General features: G+C 37.0%; 1 protein-coding gene across 2 annotated transcripts in view; it reads left to right on the plus strand.

Annotated features, from left to right (window-relative positions):
• The window catches only part of DYNC2H1 (dynein cytoplasmic 2 heavy chain 1), a 413,953-nt gene that overhangs the window by 362,416 nt on the left and 31,459 nt on the right, over positions 1 to 20,078 (plus strand). For both annotated transcript variants that reach the window (XM_064288850.1, XM_064288851.1), the window contains exons 86-87: positions 15,711 to 15,820; positions 17,061 to 17,142. In XM_064288850.1, the coding sequence (XP_064144920.1) occupies positions 15,711 to 15,820; positions 17,061 to 17,142 (192 nt within the window). The remainder of the gene's footprint in view (positions 1 to 15,710; positions 15,821 to 17,060; positions 17,143 to 20,078) is intronic.

Below are 20,078 nucleotides of genomic sequence, written 5' to 3' on the forward strand. Positions count from 1 at the left end.
ATGGGTGTTGACTGTGGATCGAAATCCTTGACAACCTCAATCTTTTCTCCATTTATCATGATGCCACTTATTGGTCCAGTTGTGAGGATTTTTGTTTTCTTTATGTTGAGGTGTAATCCATACTGAAGGCTGTGGTCTTTGATCTTCATCAGTAGGTGCTTTAAGTCCTCTTCACTTTCAGCAAGCAAGGTTGTGCCATCTGCATAACTCAGGTTGTTAATGAGTCTTCCTCCAGTCCTGATGCCTTGTGCTTCTTCATATAGTCCAGCTTCTTGGATTATCTGCACAGAATACAGATTGAATAGGTATGGTGAAAGGATATAACCCTGATGCACACCTTTCCTGACTTTAAACCATGTGGTATCACCTTCTTCTTTTCAAATGACTGTCTCTTGACCCATGTACAGATTCCTCATGAGCACCATTAAGTATTGGAGAATTCCCGTTCTTTCCCAATGTTATCCATAATTTGTTACAATCCTCAGAGTCGAAAGCTTTATCATAGTCAATAAAACACAGGTAAACATATTTCTGATATTCTCTGCTTTCAGCCAGGATCCATCTGATATCAGCAATGGTATCCCTGGTTCCATGTCCATTCCTAAATCGAGCTTGAATTTCTGCCAGTTCCCTGTCGATACACTGCTGCAGCTGTTTTTGAATGTTTTTCCGCAAAATTTTGCTGGCATGTGATATTAATGATATTTTTTGGCATTCTGTTAGATCACCTTTCTTGGAAATAGGCATAAATATGGATCTGTTCCAGTCTGTTGGCCAGGTAGCTGTCTTCCAAATTTCTTGGCATAGACCAGTGAGCACTTCCAGCACTGCATCCGTTTGTTGAAACATCTCAACTGGTATTCCGTCAAATCCCAGAGCCTTGTTTTTCACCAATGCCTTCAGTGCAGCTTAGACTTCTTCCTTCAGTACCATCAGTTCCTGATCATATGTTACCTCCTGAAAAGGTTGAACGTTGACCAGTTCTTTTTGGTATAGTGACTCTGTGTCTTCCTTCCATCCTCTTTTGATGTTTCTGCATCGCTTAATATTTTCCCCATAGAAACCTTCAGTATTGCAACCTGAGGCTTGAATTTTTTCTTCAGTTTTTTCAGCTTGAGAAATGCTGAGTGTGTTCTTCCCTTTTAGTTTTCTATCTCCAGGTCTTTGCACATGTCATCATAATACTTCGTCTTCTCAAGCTGTCCTTCAAAATTTTCTGTTCAGCTCTTTTACTTCATTTTTTTTCCTTTTGCTTCTGCTACTCAGCATTCAAGAAGAAGTTTCAAATTCTCTTCTGGCATCCATTTAGGTCTTTTCTCTTCCTGTCTTTTTAACAACCTCTTGGCTTTCTTTGGGTACGATGTCATTCCACAACTTATCTGGTCTTTGGTCATTAGTGTTCAATACGTCAAATCAATTCTTGAAATGATCTCTAAATTCAGGTGGGATAAACTCAAGGTTGTACTTTGGCTCTTGTTGACTCGTTCTAATTTTCTTTGTTTCAGCTTGAACTTGCATATGAGTAATTGATGGTCTGATCCACAGTCAGCCCCTGGCCTTGTTCTGACTGATGATGTGGAGCTTTTCCATCGTCTCTTTCCACAGATGGACTTGATTTGATTCCTGTGTATTCCATCTGGTGAGGTCTATATGTATAGTCACCGTTTATGTTGGTGAAAGAAGGTATTTGCAATGAAGAAGTCGTTGGTCTTGCAGAATTCAGTCATGTGATCTCTGGCGTCATTTCTGTCACCAAAGCCATATTTTCCAACTACCGATCCTTCTTTGTTTCCAAATTTTGCATTCTGATCACCAGTAATTATCAATGCATCCTGATTACATGTTTGATCAATTTCATACTCCAGATATTGGTAAAAATCCTCTGTTTCTTCCTCTTTAGCATTAGTGGTTGGTGCGTAAATTTGAATAGTAGTTGTATTAACTGGTCTTCCTTGAAGGCCTATGGATATTATTCTGTCACTGACAGCATTGTATTTCAGGATAGATGTTGAAATGTTCTTTTGTCAATGCATGCAGTACCATTCTTCTTCAAGTTGTTATTCCCGGCATAGTAGACCATATAATTGTCCAATTCAAAATGAGCAATACCGGCCCATTTCAGCTCACTAATGCCTAGGATATCGGTCTTTATGCATTCCGTTTCATTTTTGATGATTTCCAACTCTCTTAGATTCATAGTTTGTGTATTCCATATTCCAATTATTAATAGATGTTTGCAGCTGTTTTCTTCTCATTTTGAATCATGCTACGTCAGCAAATGAAGGTCCTGAAAGCTTGACTCCATCCACATCATTAAGATCAACTCTACTTTGAGGAGGCAACTCTTCCCCAGTCGTATTTTGAGTATCTTCCAGCCTGAGGGGCTCATCTTCTGGCACTGTGTCAGACAATGTTCTGCTGCTATTCATAAAGTTTTCACTGGCTAATTATTTTCAGATATAGATTGCCAGCTCCTTCTTTTTAGTCTTTCTTAGTCTGGAAGCTCAGCTGAAACCTTCCTCCATGGGTGACCATGCTGGTATCTGAATACCGGTGGCACAGCTTCCAGCATCACAGAAACACACAGGCCCCGACAGTATGACAAACTAACAGACACATGGGGGCTCCATGGGGCAGAAGCGATATATTTGGATTTACTCCTGTTATTTGATTTAATTGTTTGTTTTTGTGCTTTTTCACTTTTAGGTTTTTTAATGAAATATTTATTATGTACATTTAATTTTGTTACAATAGTAATTTAGATTCAGTTCTATTTTTTAACTGATTTCATTGCTTTATTAGCCAATAGCTTTAGCCTTTGATTTCTGCATCCTTAAAAACCTTAGTTTTGATCAATCTATAAGAGAGGTGGATAACATTTTTGGTAGTGATTAAAGAAAAAAAGATACAGAGATGATGTATTTATTTTCCGAACTCTAGTCTATGTAAAATTGTTATTCTTTTATATTCAGAAATGAATCATAACTGGATATAAAATTTTTGGTGGAAAGGCCTTTTTTCTCAAAAAAGTTGTGCGTGTGTCCACCACTTGCTGGCATTAACTTTAGAGAGGAAAGTATGAAGTCAGAAAGATTTTCCATCCTTTATGGATAGCTTGATTTTGCTGTCTTGGCAATCCTAGAATGTTTTTATTTGTAATTTGAAAATATGGTTTTAAAATGTGTAGAAGTATGTTTAGAGAGAACATATAATTAATTTTACCAAAAAGATGGTGAGCTCTTTAAATCTGTAGATGCTGGGTTGTTTCCCTTCCCCAACTCCCATATTCAGGAAGTAATTATTTAGCTGTGTCTTTATTTCTTGTATTTTTATTTGAGGACTTCTTATTTACCATATCTGCCATGTTTCTTTTTTCTTCTTCTGGGTTTGGGGAGCCTCTTACGTTTGAACTTTATTTTACTGCTTTGATTTTCCACAGTGCCAATTTTTTCTTTATTTCCGATGTGAATTTTAATTTGCATTCCTTTGCAATTCCTTCCTTACTAATTGAGTTTACTTTCATCCTAGTTTTTTTTTTTTTTCTTTTCAACTCATCATATTATCCTTTCATCTTAGTCTTTTCTTTCCTCAAAGATTCTTGTGTGGGCCCCTCGAGGCTGGTTTATCTCATCTTTTTCTACTGTGAATGCCAAATAGTTTTAACTTTTTCTAAATTTTAGTTTCTGTAAAAAATCACATTCCTTCACAGCTTATGCTTTTGATTTCATGTTTAAGAAACCTTTTTCTACATTGAAATGAAGATATTCTCTTATATTTTATTTTAAAATTTAAATGCTTTGCTTTTATCTTTTAGATCTTTTGTCCTAGTGATTTTTTTTTTGTCTGTGTTGTAAGTTTATATACATATTTTACACATGAGCATAAGCAGTTATCCATCATCATACATGGAATAGTCTGTCCTTTTCCTATGGGTTTTTAGGGGTACTTTGGTCATTTATCAAGTATAGGTTTAAGTTTCTGAATACAAAGCTGTGCTTCTGACCTTCTGCCCTCCCAGGCATATAATTTCTTGGACCATTGCCCAGGAAAAAATAGGCAGCATTTTTCTCTTCAGGTGTCTTTCACTGGCCTTTTGGCAGTGAACTTCACTCTAGTCACCAGCTTCCTATGGAATATTTCTAGTCTCCATTGCCTAACAGGAGTGGAGCTCGCATTAGACACTACTCATTTCTAATACAGTGCGACCTGTGAGAGCTGGAACTCGAAGGGACTGCTTTGTTTTTCTGGGTATCACAAGTTTTCTCCCTTTGACAGGGTACAGTCTTTTTTATTGCTCATTTTAGTGGAAAATACTTCAGTTTTCCTTCTCTGACAAGTTTCTGCCTTGCACGGGTTCTAGCTTTTGCCGGTTTTACTGTATAGTTTTCAAATTACTACCTCTTGTCACAGTTATTTTTGCATGTCACATCTTCCTTTACTCTTTGCATTCACGACTGTCTCTGAGCAAGCAAATGAGTGTCATTTGAATTCATAGATTCTACTTCATTATCAGTATTTTTTAAATAAAATATTGTAATATTTTTAAACAGTTTCATATTACCTGGGAAAAATCATTTACTTATGATGAAGGGACTATACCAGATGGTATCTATGATTCATTCCAGTTTAGAAGTTTTACTGCCTAGGATTCTAAGTGTGTATCTATACGTATAGATGTACAGTCAATTTTTATGATCACACTAATTATGTTCTATAAAATTGCCACAAATACTGAATCATTGATCCAGGGGAAGTACAAGGTTAGGTTCTGCGAGCCCCTGATCACGACATTTTCTTCAACAGACCAGTACATAACCTTGTTTTATGTGTGTTTCTGCTTAAAGGTACCTTATTTAATATATATTGTCAGTTAATTAACATCGATAATCACAGCCAACAGCCCTCTCTTTGTAATGCCTGAGTGAAGCTTATCTAACATATATTTTCTCCATAAGGCACATCATAGTGTCCTTGTGCTTAGGACCATTAGAGAGCACTTCAGGTCTATGCTTGTGGCCATTTTAAATAGCAAAATCACCAACAAAAAGCTCAAAAATGTGACACTAAGTAGGCCCTAAAAAGGGGACTTGTTTACGATATGAGAACAGAAACAAGGAAGAGCACCATCTTGTTAGACCATAGATATGTACGCCAGGGTAACTCAAAGTTTTCACCACTCTGCACATGTCTGAGAATGATCCCTAAGGCACCTTAAGTATGGATTTGTGGTTGGAAATAAATTTTAGCAAGTTACTGAATTTGCAAATACAGAATCTGTAAGTGGAGGATTGATTGTATATGTTTTTTTAAGGGCATTCAGCAAGATCGCTCAACCCAGTAAGTTGTTCAATTCCATTAGCTATTTATCTGTTTATCTTCATAATCACATTTATTTTCATCATTCGAAGAATTATAGGTATATAGTGTCATAATATAAGGTCGCTATGAGTCGGAATCGACTTGACGGCAGTGGGTTTGGTTTTGGTTTTAGTGTCATAATCATAGGGTAGACTAGAGATCTTATGTTAATCTCAAATCTAATTTTAAAAGGGACCTGCCCCACGACCAAGAGTAGAATAAAGAAGCATTTGCTGAGAAATATTTGCCAGCTAATATGTCTACAACTTTGGTGAAAGCCTGAATCATATATGCATAATTCTGCTTATTTATAAAGATTAGGCTATTTATGTCTTTTATTTTCATACTTATATATGAATATAACTGTAGTTTTTAAAAATAATAAAATTTACTTGGTTCTTCACTGCTGTTCAAAAACATTATACACATTAAAAGAATCTTTATTTTATCAAATAATAGTTTTGTGTTAGCCTACCTTTAAGCTTAATAGACTAACAAGCTATTTTTCCCTGTGAACGGTTTCGCTAGAGGAGTTTTTTCTCCATGGCTAATTATATTAATTCAAAGTTAATGAAGAGAAAATCTGATTAGCAGCAACACTCTAATTTTTAATTAGTTTGAACACATGCACATCGATTCCTGGCAAAACTCTTTTGCAGTTATTTTAATTCAAAATTAATTTTAAGACATTAATGAAATAATTGTATACTTTTAAATATTTATGTAGTAATAATTATTTAAAGGAATCCTGGAGGGTGCCAACGATTCAGCGCTCGACTGCCAACAAAGGGGCTGATGGTAGCTGTTGTAAAGTAATAGGAATAAGTATATGTAGTAAAAAGTGTCCTGGAAAACACAATTCGTTGGTTATATTTAGCCAATGAAAATAAAAAGCAGATAATTAAAAAAAAAAATACTTAATAGGGCATTCTAACAAAATGTGTTACACTTAAAATTATTGAATTGATAATGAATTCTTTAGGAAGTATTATTATGTGAAGGATAATATCCAAGAAAAAATAATTGTACTTTTTTGTTAAGGAGACCTCTTTTTAAAATCTTTTCTTCTTATGAAATCAGCATATTATCCATTGATAGGAAGGATATAGAAGCATTTTTGCTACAGGATATGAGTACTAGCCAAATACATGAAGATATCAGTGCATACACAGTAGTTTTGGACATTTTAATTTCTCCCCTTCTCGACCTGGCTGACAGTGTAGATGCTTGGGTGGACAATAGTGTTACAGTACATGAATCACATCATTTCTACACAGTAATAAATTAAATAAACACAAGTGCTTCCTGGACTGTTTATGATTCATACAAAATGAATTACTGGATAAATGAGAATTTGGTAAGTTTTTAATAGCTTACATTGCCGTGGTACCATCTCTGTGCACCAGCTAAGACAACGGACTGAATCAGATGTCATCAGTAAGCTAGCTCTTAAGGCTCATTAGCACCTGGAGGAAATATTACAGAGAAACAGATCACTCAGTTTGCCTGAGTTTATTTACTGGCCCCAGCACTTACTAACTGTGTATCCTTGGGCAAGTCATCCTCCATTCTCTCATTTACAAATGGGGATACTAATAACTAACTTGGAAACTCTGGTGGCATAGTGGTTAAGTGCTACGGCTGCCAACCAAAAGCTATGAATCCACCAGGTGCTCCTTGGAAATCCTATGGGGCAGTTCCACTCTGTCTTGTAGGGTCCCTAGGAGTTGGAATCGACTTGATGGCAGTAGGTTTTTGTTTTCTTTTTTTAATAATTTTTATTCTGCTTTAAGTGAAAGCTTACAAATCAAGTCAGTCTGTCACATATAAGCTTATATACACCTTACTCCATACTCCCACTTACTCTCCCCCTAATGCGTCAGCCCGCTCCCTCCTTCCAGTCTCTCCTTTCGTGACAATTTTGCCAGTTTCTAACCCTCTCTACCCTCCTATCTCCCCCCCAGACAGGAGATGCCAACACAGTTTCAAGTGTCCACCTGATACAAGTAGCTCACTCCTCATCAGCATCTCTCTCCAACCCGTTGTCCAGTCTCTTCCATGTCTGATGAGTTGTCTTTGGGAATGGTTCCTGTCCTGGGCCAACAGAAGATTTGGGGACCATGACTGCCAGGATTCCTCTAGTCTCAGTCAGACCATTAAGTCTGGTGTTATTATGAGAATTTGGGGTCTGCATCCCACTGTTCTCCTGCTCCCTCAGGGGTTCTCTGTTGTGCTCCCTGTCAGGGCAGTCATTGGTTGTGGCTGGGCACCATCTAGTTCTTCTGGTCTCAGGATGATGTAAGTCTCTGGTTCATGTGGCCCTTTCTGTCTCTTGGGCTCATAGTTATTGTGTGACCTTGGTGTTCTTCATTCTCCTTTGCTCCAGGTGGGTTGAGACCAATTGATGCATCTTAGATGGCCGCTTGTTAGCATTTAAGACCCCAGATGCCACATTTCAAAGTGGGATACAGAATGTTTTCATAATAGAATTATTGTGCCAATTGACTTAGAAGTCCCCCTAAGCCATAGTACCCAAACCCCTGCCCTTGCTCCGCTGACCTTTGAAGCATTCAGTTTATCCCGGAGACTTCTTTGCTTTTGGTCCAGTCCAGTTGAGCTGATCTTCCGCGTATGGAGTATTGTCCTTCCCTTCACCTAAAGTAGTTCTTATCTACTAACTAATCAGTAAATAACCCTCTCCCACCCTCTCTCCCTGCCCCCCTCGTAACCACAAAAGTATGTGTTCTTCTCAATTTATACTATTTCTCAAGATCTTATAATACTGGTCTTATACAATATTTGTCCTTTTGCCTCTGACTAATTTCACTCAACATAATGCCTTCCAGGTTCCTGCATGTTATGAAATGTTTCACAGATTCGTCACTGTTCTTTATCGATTCGTAGTATTCCACTGTGTGAATGTACCACAATTTGTTTAACCATTCATCCGTTGAGGGACACCTTGGTTGCTTCCAGCTTTTTGCTATTGTAAACAGAGTTGCAATAAACATGGGTGTGCATATATCTGTTTGTGTGAAGGCTCTTATTTCTCTACGGTATATTCAGAGGAGTGGAATTTCTGGGTTGTATGGTAGTTCTATTTCTAACTTTTTAAGAAAACGCCAGATAGATTTCCAAAGTGGTTGTACACCAGCAGTGTATAAGAATTCCAATCTCTCTGCAGCCTCTCCAACATTTATTATTTTGTGTTTTTTGGATTAATGCCAGCTTTGTTGGAGTGAGATGGAATCTCATCGTGGTTTTAATTTGCATTTCTCTAATGGCTAATGATCGAGAGCATTTTCTCATGTATCTGTTACCTGCCTGAATATCTTCTTTAGTGAAGTGTGTGTTCTTATCCTTTTCCCACTTCTTGATTGGGTTGTTTGTCTTTCTGTGGTTGAGTTTTAACAGAATCATATAGATTTTAGAGATCAGGCGCTGGTCGGAGATGTCATAGCTGGAAATTCTTTCCCAATCTGTAGGTGGTCTTTTTACTCTTTTGGTGAAGTCTTTAGATGAGCATAGGTGTTTGATTTTTAGGAGCTCCCAGTTATCTGCTTTCTCTTTGTCATTTTTGGTAATGTTTTGTATTTTGTTTATGCCTTGTATTAGGGCTCCTAACATTCTCCCTGTTTTTTCTTCCATGATCTTTATCGTTTTAGTCTTTATGTTTAGGTCTTTGATCCACTTGGAGTTAGTTTTTGTGCATGGTATGAGGTATGGGTCCTGTTTCATTTTTTTGCAAATGGATATCCAGTTATGCCAGCACTGTTTTTTAAAAAGACTATCTTTTCCCCAATTAACTGACACTGGGCCTTTGTCAAATATCAGCTGCTTATATGTGGATGGATTGATATCTGGATTCTCAATTCTGTTCCATTGGTCTATGTGCCTGTTGTTGTACCAGTACCAGACTGTTTTGACTACTGTGGCTGTATAATAGGTTCTAAAATCAGGTAGATTGAGGCCTCCCACTTTCTTCTTCTTTTTCAGTAATGCTTTACTTATCCGGGGCTTCTTTCCCTTCGATATGAAGTTCGTGATTTGTTTCTCCATCGCATTAAAAAATGTCATTGGGATTTGGATCGGAAGTGCATTGTATATATAGATGGCTTTTGGTAGACTAGACATTTTTACTATGTTAAGTCTTCCTATCCATGAGCAAGCTATGTTTTTCAACTTATGTAGGTCCTTTTTAGTTTCTTGCACTAGTACTTTGTAGTTGTCTTTGTATAGGTCTTTTACATCTTTGGTAAGCTTTATTCCTAAGTATTTTATCTTCTTGGGGGCCACTGTGGATGGTATTGATTTGGTGATTTCCTCTTCGATGTTCTTTTTGTTGATGTAGAGGAATCCAAGTGATTTTTGTATGTTTATCTTATAACCTGAGACTCTGCCAAACTCTTCTATTAGTTTCAGTAGTTTTCTGGAGGATTCCTTAGGGTTTTCTGTGTATAAGATCATGTCATCTGCAAATAGAGATAATTTTACTTCCTCCTTGCCAATCCGGATGGCGTTTATTTCTTTATCTAGCCTAATTGCTCTGGCTAGGACCTCTAGCACAATGTTGAATAAGAGCGGTGATAAAGGGCATCCTTGTCTGGTTCCCGTTCTCAAGTGAAATGCTTCCAGGCTCTCTCCATTTAGAGTGATATTGGCTGTTGGCTTTGTATAGATGCCCTTTATTAAGTGGAGGAATTTTCCTTCAATTCCTATTTTGGTGAGAGTTTTTATCATAAATGGGTGTTGGACTTTGTCAAATGTCTTTTCTGCATCATTTGATAAGATCATGTGGTTTTTGTCTTTTGTTTTATTTATGTGGTAGATTACATTAATGGTTTTTCTAATATTAAACCACCCTTGCATATCTGGGATAAATCCCACTTGGTCATGGTGGATTATTTTTTTGATATGTTGTTGAATTCTATTGGCTAGAATTTTGTAGAGGATTTTTGCATCTATGTTCATGAGGGATATAGGTCTGTAATTTTCTTTTTTTGTGATTTCTTTACCTGGTTTTGGTATCAAGGAGATGGTGGCTTCATAGAATGAGTTAGGTAGTTATTCCATCATTTTCTATGCTTTGAAATACCTTTAGTAGTAGTGGTGTTAACTCTTCTCTGAAAGTTTGGTAGAACTCTGCAGTAAAGCTGTCCGGGCCAGGGCTTTTTTTTTTGTTGGGAGTTTTTTTATTACCATTCAATCTCTTTTTTTGTTATGGGTCTATTTAGTTGTTCTACTTCTGATTGTGTTAGTTTAGGTAGGTAGTGTTTTTCCAGGAATTTATCCATTTCTTCTAGGTTTGCAAATTTGTTAGAGTACGATTTTTCATAATAATCTGATATGATTCTTTTAATTTCAGTTGGGTCTGTTGTGATGTGGCCCATCTCGTTTCTTATTTGGGGTATTTGTTTCCTTTCCTGTATTTCTTTAGTCAGTCTGGCCAATGGTTTATCAATTTTGTTAATTTTTTCAAAGAACCAGCTTTTGGCTTTGTTAATTCTTTCAATTATTTTTCTGTTCTCTAATTCATTTAGTTCAGCTCTAATTTTTATTATTTGTTTTCTTCTGGTGCCTGATGGATTCTTTTGTTGCTCACTTTCTATTTGTTCAAGTTGTAGGGACAGTTCTCTGATTTTGGCTCTTTCTTCTTTATGTATGTGTGCATTTATTGATATAAATTGACCTCTGAGCACTGCTTTTGCTGTGTCCCAGAAGTTTTGATAGGAGGTGTTTTCATTCTCGTTGCATTCTATGAATTTCTTTATTCCCTCCTTAATGTCTTCTATAACCTGGTCTTTTTTCAGCAGGGTACTGTTCAGTTTCCAAATATTTGATTTCTTTTCCCTAATTTTTCTGTTATTGATTTCCACTTTTATGGCCTTGTGGTCTGAGAAGATGCTTTGTAATATTTCGATGTTTTGGATTCTGCAAAGGTTTGTTTCATGACCTAATATGTGGTCTATTCTAGAGAATGTTTCATGTGTGCTAGAAAAAAAAGTATACTTTGCAGCTGTTGGGTGGAGTGTTCTGTATAAGTCTATGAGGTCAAGTTGGTTGATTGTAGCAATTAGGTCTTCCGTGTCTCTATTGAGCTTCTTACTGGAAGTCCTGTCCTTCTCCGAAAGTGGTGTGTTGAAGTCTCCTTCTATAATTGTGGAGGTGTCTATCTCACTTTTCAGTTCTGTTAAAGTTTGTTTTATGTATCTTGCAGCCCTGTCATTGGGTGCATAAATATTTAATATGGTTATATCTTCCTGGTCAATTGTCCCTTTAATCATTATGTAGTGTCCTTCTTTATCCTTTGTGGTGGATTTAACTTTGAAGTCTGTTTTGTCAGAAATTAATGTTGCTACTCCTGCTCTTTTTTGCTTGTTGTTTGCTTGATATATTTTTTTCCATCCTTTGAGTTTTAGTATGTTTGTGTCTCTAAGTCTCAGGTGTGTCTCTTGTAGGCAGCATATAGACAGATCGTGTTTCTTTCTCCAGTCTGAGACTCTTTGTCTCTTTATTGGTGCATTTAGTCCATTTACATTCAGTGTAATTATAGATAAGTACGTTTTTAGTGCTGTCATTTTGATGCCTTTTTGTGTGTGTTCTTGACAATTTCCTTGTTCCACTTACTTTTTTGTGCTGATACGTTTTTCTTTGTAAAATGTGTGTTCCTCATTTTCATAGTATTTAACTCTGTTTTTCTTGGTTTTTATTTTGATTTATGGAGTTGTTATACCTCTTTGTGGTTACCTTAATATTTACCCCTATTTTTCTAAGTAAAAACCTAACTTGTATTGTCCTATATCACCTTGTTTCCCTCTCCATATGGCAGTTCTACGCCACGTGTATTTAGTCCCTGTTTTTGATTATTGTGATCTTTTACATAATGACTTCAATGATTCCCTGTTTTGAGCATTTTTTTTCTTTTTAAAATTAATCTTAATTTGTTTTTGTGATTTCCCTATTTGAGTTGATATCAGGATGTTCTGTTCTGTGACCTTGTGTATTGCTGGTATCTGATATTGGTTTTCTGATCAAACAATTTCCTTTAGTATTTCTTGTAGCTTTGGTTTGGTTTTTGCAAATTCTCTAAGCTTGTGTTTATCTGTAAATGTTTTAATTTCGCCTTCATATTTCAGAGAGAGTTTTGCTGGATATATGATCCTTGGCTGGCAGTTTTTCTCCTTCAGTGCTCTATATATGTCATCCCATTGCCTTCTTGCCTGCATGGTTTCTGTTGAGTAGTCTGAACTTATTCTTATTGATTCTCCTTTGTAGGAGACCTTTCTTTTCTCCCTAGCTGCTTTTAAAATTTTCTCTTTATCTTTGGTTTTCGCAACTTTGATGATAATATGTCTTGGTGATTTTCTTTTTGGATCAATCTTAAATGGGGTTCGATGAGCATCTTGCATAGATATCCTTTCGTCTTTGATGATGTCAGGTAAGTTTTCTGCCAACAGATCTTCAACTATTCTCTCTGTATTTTCTGTTATCCCTCCCTGTTCTGGAACTCCAATCACACGCAAGTTATTCTTCTTGATAGAGTCCCACATGATTCTTAGGGTTTCTTCATTTTTTTAAATTCTTTTATCTGATTTTTTTTCAGCTATGTTAGTGTCAATTCCCTTGTCCTCCAGATCCCCCACCCTGCATTCCAGTTGCTCGAGTCTGCTCCTCTGACTTCCTATTGAGTTGTCTAATTCTGTAATTTTACTGTTAATCTTTTGGATTTCTGAATGCTGTCTCTCTATGGATTCTTGCAGCTTATTAATTTTTCCACTATGTTCTTGAATAATCTTTTTGAGTTCTTCAACTGCTTTATCCATGTGTTCCTTGGCTTTTTCTGTTGCTTGCCTTATTTCATTTCTGAGGTCATCCCTGATGTCTTGAAGCATTCTGTAAATTAGTTTTTTATATTCTGTATCTGGCAATTCCGGGATTGTATCTTCATTTGGGAAAGATTTTGATTCTTTAGTTTGGGGAGTTGTAGACGCAATCATGGTCTGCTTCTTTATGTGGTTTGATATCGACTGCTGTCTCCGAGCCATCACTAAGATATTGTAGTGATTTATTCTATATTTGCTCACTGTCTTATCTTGTTTTGTTTTCTTTCAATGTACGTAGATGGGCTACTAGATTGTGCTGTCTTGATTGTTGTTGCCCTTGAGTCACTTATGTTCTGTTACCAGCTGGTTTGGGCTGTTAACAGATATATAAGCCTAAGAGTCCATTCACTGTTCTTGAGTAGAATCTGATTTGGGGTCATCAGGTGTGTGGTACAGACTGTCACCTATCCACCTAGAGAAATAGTGGTGATAGTTGTGTGCACCAGATTCTAGTAGCAGCAGGGTTTCACACTCCAGGGGAGCAGGAGGCTGACAGGCTTCCCCCAAGTGCCACTGAGGTAGGTGTGTCTCTATTCGTAAAGCACTTTGGTGGGTGGGCTCTGCAGCTGTACCTTAGGCCCCAAATGCATGTACCTCTACAGACTGGTAGGTGTCACCCTCCTTAGACCCCTAAGGTAGGAGGCTAGGTGGTCTGCGGAGAGCTTCAGCCCTCAGTTCCCTGTTGTGGGTCAGTGAGGGCTGTGTTGAATACGCAGAGATATCAGACCTGGGAAACTTGTCTTACCAGTAATCCCCTAAAACAATTACAGTCAGGTCCCTATCAGAATTGCCTTTGCATTATAATAGTCACCTTGTTCCCTGTAGAGATGAAAGCCCAAGACTGTGGATCACATATGTTTGGCTGGAGCTGGTTCTGTGTTTTTAGTCCAATTAGGGAAGGATTTTTGGTCCCTGGGTTTTTTGTAGCTGCTTTTCTCAGGCCAGAAGAATGGGTTAGGAAAAGACCAAAAAAAAAGAAAGAAAGAAAAACCGTAGCGCACTTCACTCTCTGACTCAGGAAATTCCAATGTTAATGAAGCTGCCTGGGAACGGAAGGGGAGGGTTCAGATAAATAGGAGAGAGTAGCACCCCGGAATATGGACAAAGTTACTTATCTTGCTTGGGATGACTGTTTTATCTGAGATTCCGGAGGGGCGTGTTGACTGTGTGCACTGGCTGGGTCGAGAATGCCCCTGAGGGTCAGGCCTGCGTCCCATGCTTGTGCTGTCTCAGAAGCCGTGGTCAGTTCCTCCGCTCCCAGTCCAAAGCCCAGCGCCAAGGTTCCCTGGCTGGGACGCCGCATTCCCAGCTCCAAAACCAGTCGCTGCCTCCCGGTGACTTCTCCTCCTGTCAGCCGTGTCGCTGCGCTGTCTGCATGCACTAGGTGGGCTTTCCCCCGAGGTCACTTCTGGGGGCTAGGGCTGCATCCTGTGTTTGCGCCGTCTCAGGTTGCCGTGCTCAGCTTCCCTTTGCCCAGGCCAAAGCCTGGCGCCAAGGTTTCCTGACTGGGACGCTGGCTCCAGGTTCCGAACACAGTCGTTGCTTCCCCATGGTTGTTCGTTCTCAGTCTCTGTCACTCAGGTCAACTCTTTAGATCTGTGTTTGATGGTCAGGGTTCGTATTTTGTCACGTATGTGACCGATTCACTTGTTTTTCTGAGTCTTTGTTTGCAAGAGGGACCTGAGGTAGCTTCTACCTAGTCAGCCATCTTGGCCCCCTTTTGTTTTGGTTTTAATAACTAACTCACAGGGTTCTGGTAACCATAAAGTTGATTAACACAGTGCCTGACATATTGTAAGTGTTGCACAAGACTTTGTTGTTTTTATTTGTTCTAAATGACATTTTTTTGTTCTACTCACCACAGACACTTTATTTTGATGTGTATTTCTCCAGATGGACTATAGATTGATTTATAAAATGACAGATAAGTAGAAAATATTTTTAAGTGCCTTTTAACAAAGAATTGTTATTTTTGGACATTATCCTCCTGTGTAATATTTGATTCAGTGAGGTGGCAAATTCCCAGACAGACCTGGATCTGGAACTCTCCTTCAGTTTGCAGTGCGGAGACTCTGAGACCCTGAGGACCCTGACGTTAGACCCAGATGCTGCGTCTCTTGAGCACGCTTTGAGAGGGCAGGACATCACTGGGACAACTGTGGGCCCACAACTTTAAAGTGTACATTAGATTAATTCCCATATTTTAGACTCTTTGAATAGATTTTCACCAACAAAGATTGTGCAAGGAAGCTTGTTTGTGATGGATGAATATTATGCCAGATAATTCGGACAGACTTCACAGTATGAAGTGGGAATCTTTTTTCTAGGCATCGTTTCAGAACATTTGAAAACTACATAACTTTCTCATTGAAAATGACCTATGCATAATAACTATTTAATTTCCTTACCTTTCAGATTTACAGAATTTTAAAAATGTGTGTGTGTGTGTGTGTGTATTTTTCCATGTAGAACTGGGTAGAAAAAGCTGAAAAACAGGCCCTTCTCTCTGAGACACTGGACCTATCAGAACTCTTCCACCCAGACACATTTCTCAATGCTCTTCGCCAGGAAACTGCAAGGTAATGAAAATGAACTACTTATTTGCCACCAACAGTAATTATATTTGGCTTTAATCACTTCTTATCACATTCCCTCCATTGTCGAGAATAAATGTGTTGTTGAAATCCAGGTAATTGTGTTATTTCCTAATACTTTCCTTTTAATAACACAGTTAACTTTTAGGTTTTTTGTTTTAAAAAGCACTGCTTTTAATTATAATGTTTTATTAGAATTAAAAAAGGTAAAATTTATTTTTCATGACACTGATTATTTATGTAGACCTGTGCTATCCAATATGGTAGCCACAGGTCACGTATAGCAATTTAAAATGATTATTTAAAATGATTTATATATAATAAAATTAGAAATTCAATTTCTTATCACAGTGGCCACATTTGAAGTGCTCAGTAATCACATGTGGCAAGTGACTAATATTTGAATTGCATGGAAATCATTTTTATTTTTGCGGAAATTTCCATCGGACAGCACTGATTAGACTTCTTGGTGAGGAACTGGACTTGTTGGTTAAGATCAAAGAATTTTATAGCACACTCGTACTATCATATCTTATATAAGAAAAATATAGACTGTAAATTTTAACTTAATACATTGTAATAAAAGAAACACTACCAAATACATATTAAACAAAATTTAGTTGTGTTTTTGGTGACTCAGGGGGCTTTCCATTTGTAGTGCCTCAGGATCACACTGTAAATATCAGTTAATATTTCAGCCCAGCTAATAGGTATTTATAGAGCACTTCCCACGTGCCTGGAGGTCCTGTACTGCCGACAGTTAATGTGCTTGGCTAACCAAAAGGCTGAAAGTTTGAGTCCACCCGGAGACATCTTGGAAGGAAGTCCTGGCAATCTACTTCTGAAAACCCAGCCATTGGAAACCCTGCTCTGACACACATGGAGTTGCCATGAGTCAGAGTCAGCTGAGTGACAACTGGTTACTGTTTGTTATGTACTTGCAGTTTCCTGCGGTGTGATCAAAATGGAAGATGTAAAAATGTGAATGCAAGGCCTTACCCTCAAGGTGCTTACAACCTTGAAGAGGAGAATGACATATAAAGAGTTAACTTTAAAACCTTAAAGCGAAGTCTAAGATGTTATGCACAGTTTACAGATCTGATTATTTGAACATTCTAAATATTTAAATTTTAAATAAATAGGGTTATATCTGTCTTCAAGAACTCTTTATATTTTAATTCCTTACTATTATTTCTTTCTGACATTTGGTATTTTATTTTTACAGGGCAATGGGCCGTTCTGTGGATAGTCTTAGGTTTGTAGCATCATGGAAAGGTCGACTTCAAGAAGCAAAGCTGCAAATTAAGGTACTAGACTAATTTTAGATGTTTATCTGAGTCAGAAAAAATACATTACCACCAGCTGTGAAAAAGAGCTTCTGAAACACCGGTCTCAGAGTCAGCTATCTTTAATATGTAAGATCAGCCAGGATAAATTGTATTATCTGTGTGAAAAATGAAAATAAGTTAATACCTAGCATGAAACAGCTTATAACATATACAATCTTCTAATGCAAAAATAAGAATCTTAGAAATAGTGCATGTTTGAAAATTTAACTTTTGGTGAGAAATGGTACGTTCTTCTAGGTTACTTGTTTGAATATTCAGTTCAATAAATATTATTACTCAATAAGCTATGTATAAAATGCAGTATGTAAAAATTTAGGGAAAAAAAATTAGACCGAATCTTGTCCTCAGGGAGTTTATAATTTGTGAGTAGATTATTTAAGTGTTACAAAAAAAAAAAAATCAAGCCGTCTGTGATGATCTGTGTCTTATCTAAATTTTCCAAAATAGCTTTCCTGTTGAAATATAGTACTTTTATAGTAATAATCATTCAAACTTTGTTAACAAAACTGATTAAAAAGCTGCCATGGAAATCCTACCCAGAGCAACTTCAGCTTTCTTCCACATCACTAAGCTGTCTTCCCTAACATTCCCCTTTCCCATCCCCAAACACGGAATTGCTCCCTTGACGTTTTTTCTCACTGCTAATGTAGCACTTTGCATGTTATATTATGATTATCTCTATATATCCATATTGGTCTGCCTTATAAGAATGTAATGTCATTGAGAAAAAGGGTTTGTCTTATCTATTTTCCGATCCCCAGCATCAAGTTCAGTTTGTAACATATAATTCAGTTTTCTTAGTGAAATAAATGTAAAACCCTGGTGGCGTAGTGGTTCAGAGCTATAAAAAAAACCAAAAAGTTGGCAGTTCAAATCTATCAGGCGCTCCTTGGAAGCTCTATGGGGCAGTTCTGCTCTGTCCTAGAGGGTCGCTAGGAGTAAGCTTTAGCTTGGCTGACCACAGGCAGCCAGCTTTCCAAAAGTTCCATTTATATGGTTCTAGTTCCTAGTTCAACAGTTTTTTGTTTTGTTTTGTTTTATTTTCATATCACTTACTACTTTCTGACATGCTATATAATTTATTATGTTTGTTGTTTATTGTCTGTTTTACCCCGCTGCAGTGTAACTCCCATAAGGGTGATGATTTTTTTTTTCTCCAGTTTTGTTGCATCTAAAATGCCTCAAACAATAAAAAACAAACAATAGCTGGTACAAAATAAGCACTCATTAAACCCTTATTGAATTCAGGGCCTGCAGTAGGAGGAGCGCTATAGTAGGTGTCCTTAGAGTCAGCTATAATGATGTAGAGTTCCAAAAATTTGATCGTTAACATTAAGCTAGGTCTTCCTCTTTTGGCTCTGTAGATTGCTACAGAATTCTCACTTGGAAGAAAAGGAAATAGAAAGGTTCAATTTCATCCCTTTGTATTTTATTCTAATCCATGGGGAGAACTACTTTAGCTTCTATTGGTGATTGTACACTAACATGTGTAATCCAGATACCATGCTTGCATGGTCTCTGGCACCTGTGAACTACACACATAGCATGTATCATGATCACCCAGATATAGGGGTATAAAAAGCAAGAGAAGTGATTTTTATTCTGTGTCAAGATGTCTTCATATTCCCCTGTGCTTAAAAAATGAGAATAAAGTCATTCAAAACTAGAAAATTACAAGCTTATATATTATAAAAATATATATATATTTGTAGATGGGGGAAAAAGACTGACATTCAGTAAAACAAGGTTCTAATCTTAGTTGTCCATAAGAAAGCCATATGACCTTGTTAGCAATTAACAGGATGGTCTGAGCCTTTGCTATCTCATTTACAGGAGGATTTTGATAATATTTTTCTTGACACAGTTGTTATGAGGATGTCTAAAAACCTGCATGTGTAAGGTGTTTTATTATTTCTCTTACCTCAATTTGGATTAGGTTTTATTTAGGCAATTTTTTTTTCTTAAATAGAAATGATAGTGTATTTTAATAGAATGTTTTCCTGTTTAGTAAAGCAGAATTTTTTTATTTTTCATTTGGATTCATAAAAAGATATAGTTAAAATTAGAATATTCACTGGGAAATATATAGGAACATAAATAAATTTGGTATAATAGCCAGAAAATTATTCTGCCATTTTTGTTAGTAATGTATTACCTGATACACTTACAGATTTAAATAAAAAAGCCATTCCTACATAAGAGATTTAAGGTAGTTCAACAGAATTTTTTCTCTTTTTGGTCCATTCATGTGAGCTATAAAAGTACATTTTCTAACTTTTTTACCTGCATAGTCTCCAGATGTATTTATTGGGTAAGAAGTCTTTGTAAGCCTTTTACTGTTAGTACTTGGTGAAATCAGCAAGTCAGATAATATCTTTAGGTTCCTTTTAATCATATTTTTTCCAACAAACGGGATTGTTTCAGTAGGAGAACTTTGGATTTAAATTGTACGTGAAATTTACTGTCACTCTAGAATTTAATTAGCTTTAGTATTTTTTTCAATCTCTACCACCCTTGATTGAATTAAACCGGTAAAATATCCAAGAAAGGCTATAGTTCCCCAAACAAATCAATATCTTTAACCCTCTAGACTTAAGAGAACATGTATGTGTATTGATTTTCAGATCCTGAACGTGGCCCTTTAAAATCTCCCCACTACTATTATTGATTCATTATTTGTTAAACAGCAGTCGTGAAACTAGATACTTGAAAATGCATAAATCAAGTTCCTGATCAGCTTGCATATTAGATCTTCCCAAGGTTGTGAGAGGATTGCTCTAGCAAATCTGGGGAGCTCCTAACACCCCCACCCTTTACTGCTGATGCTGCCACACACAAAAGGCAAAACAAAAAAAATCTTCTACCTGGGAAAATCCAGCTTATTAAATGCATTA

Source organism: Loxodonta africana, chromosome 7, assembly GCF_030014295.1.
Source record: "Loxodonta africana isolate mLoxAfr1 chromosome 7, mLoxAfr1.hap2, whole genome shotgun sequence".
Classification (NCBI taxonomy): Eukaryota; Metazoa; Chordata; class Mammalia; order Proboscidea; family Elephantidae; genus Loxodonta; species Loxodonta africana.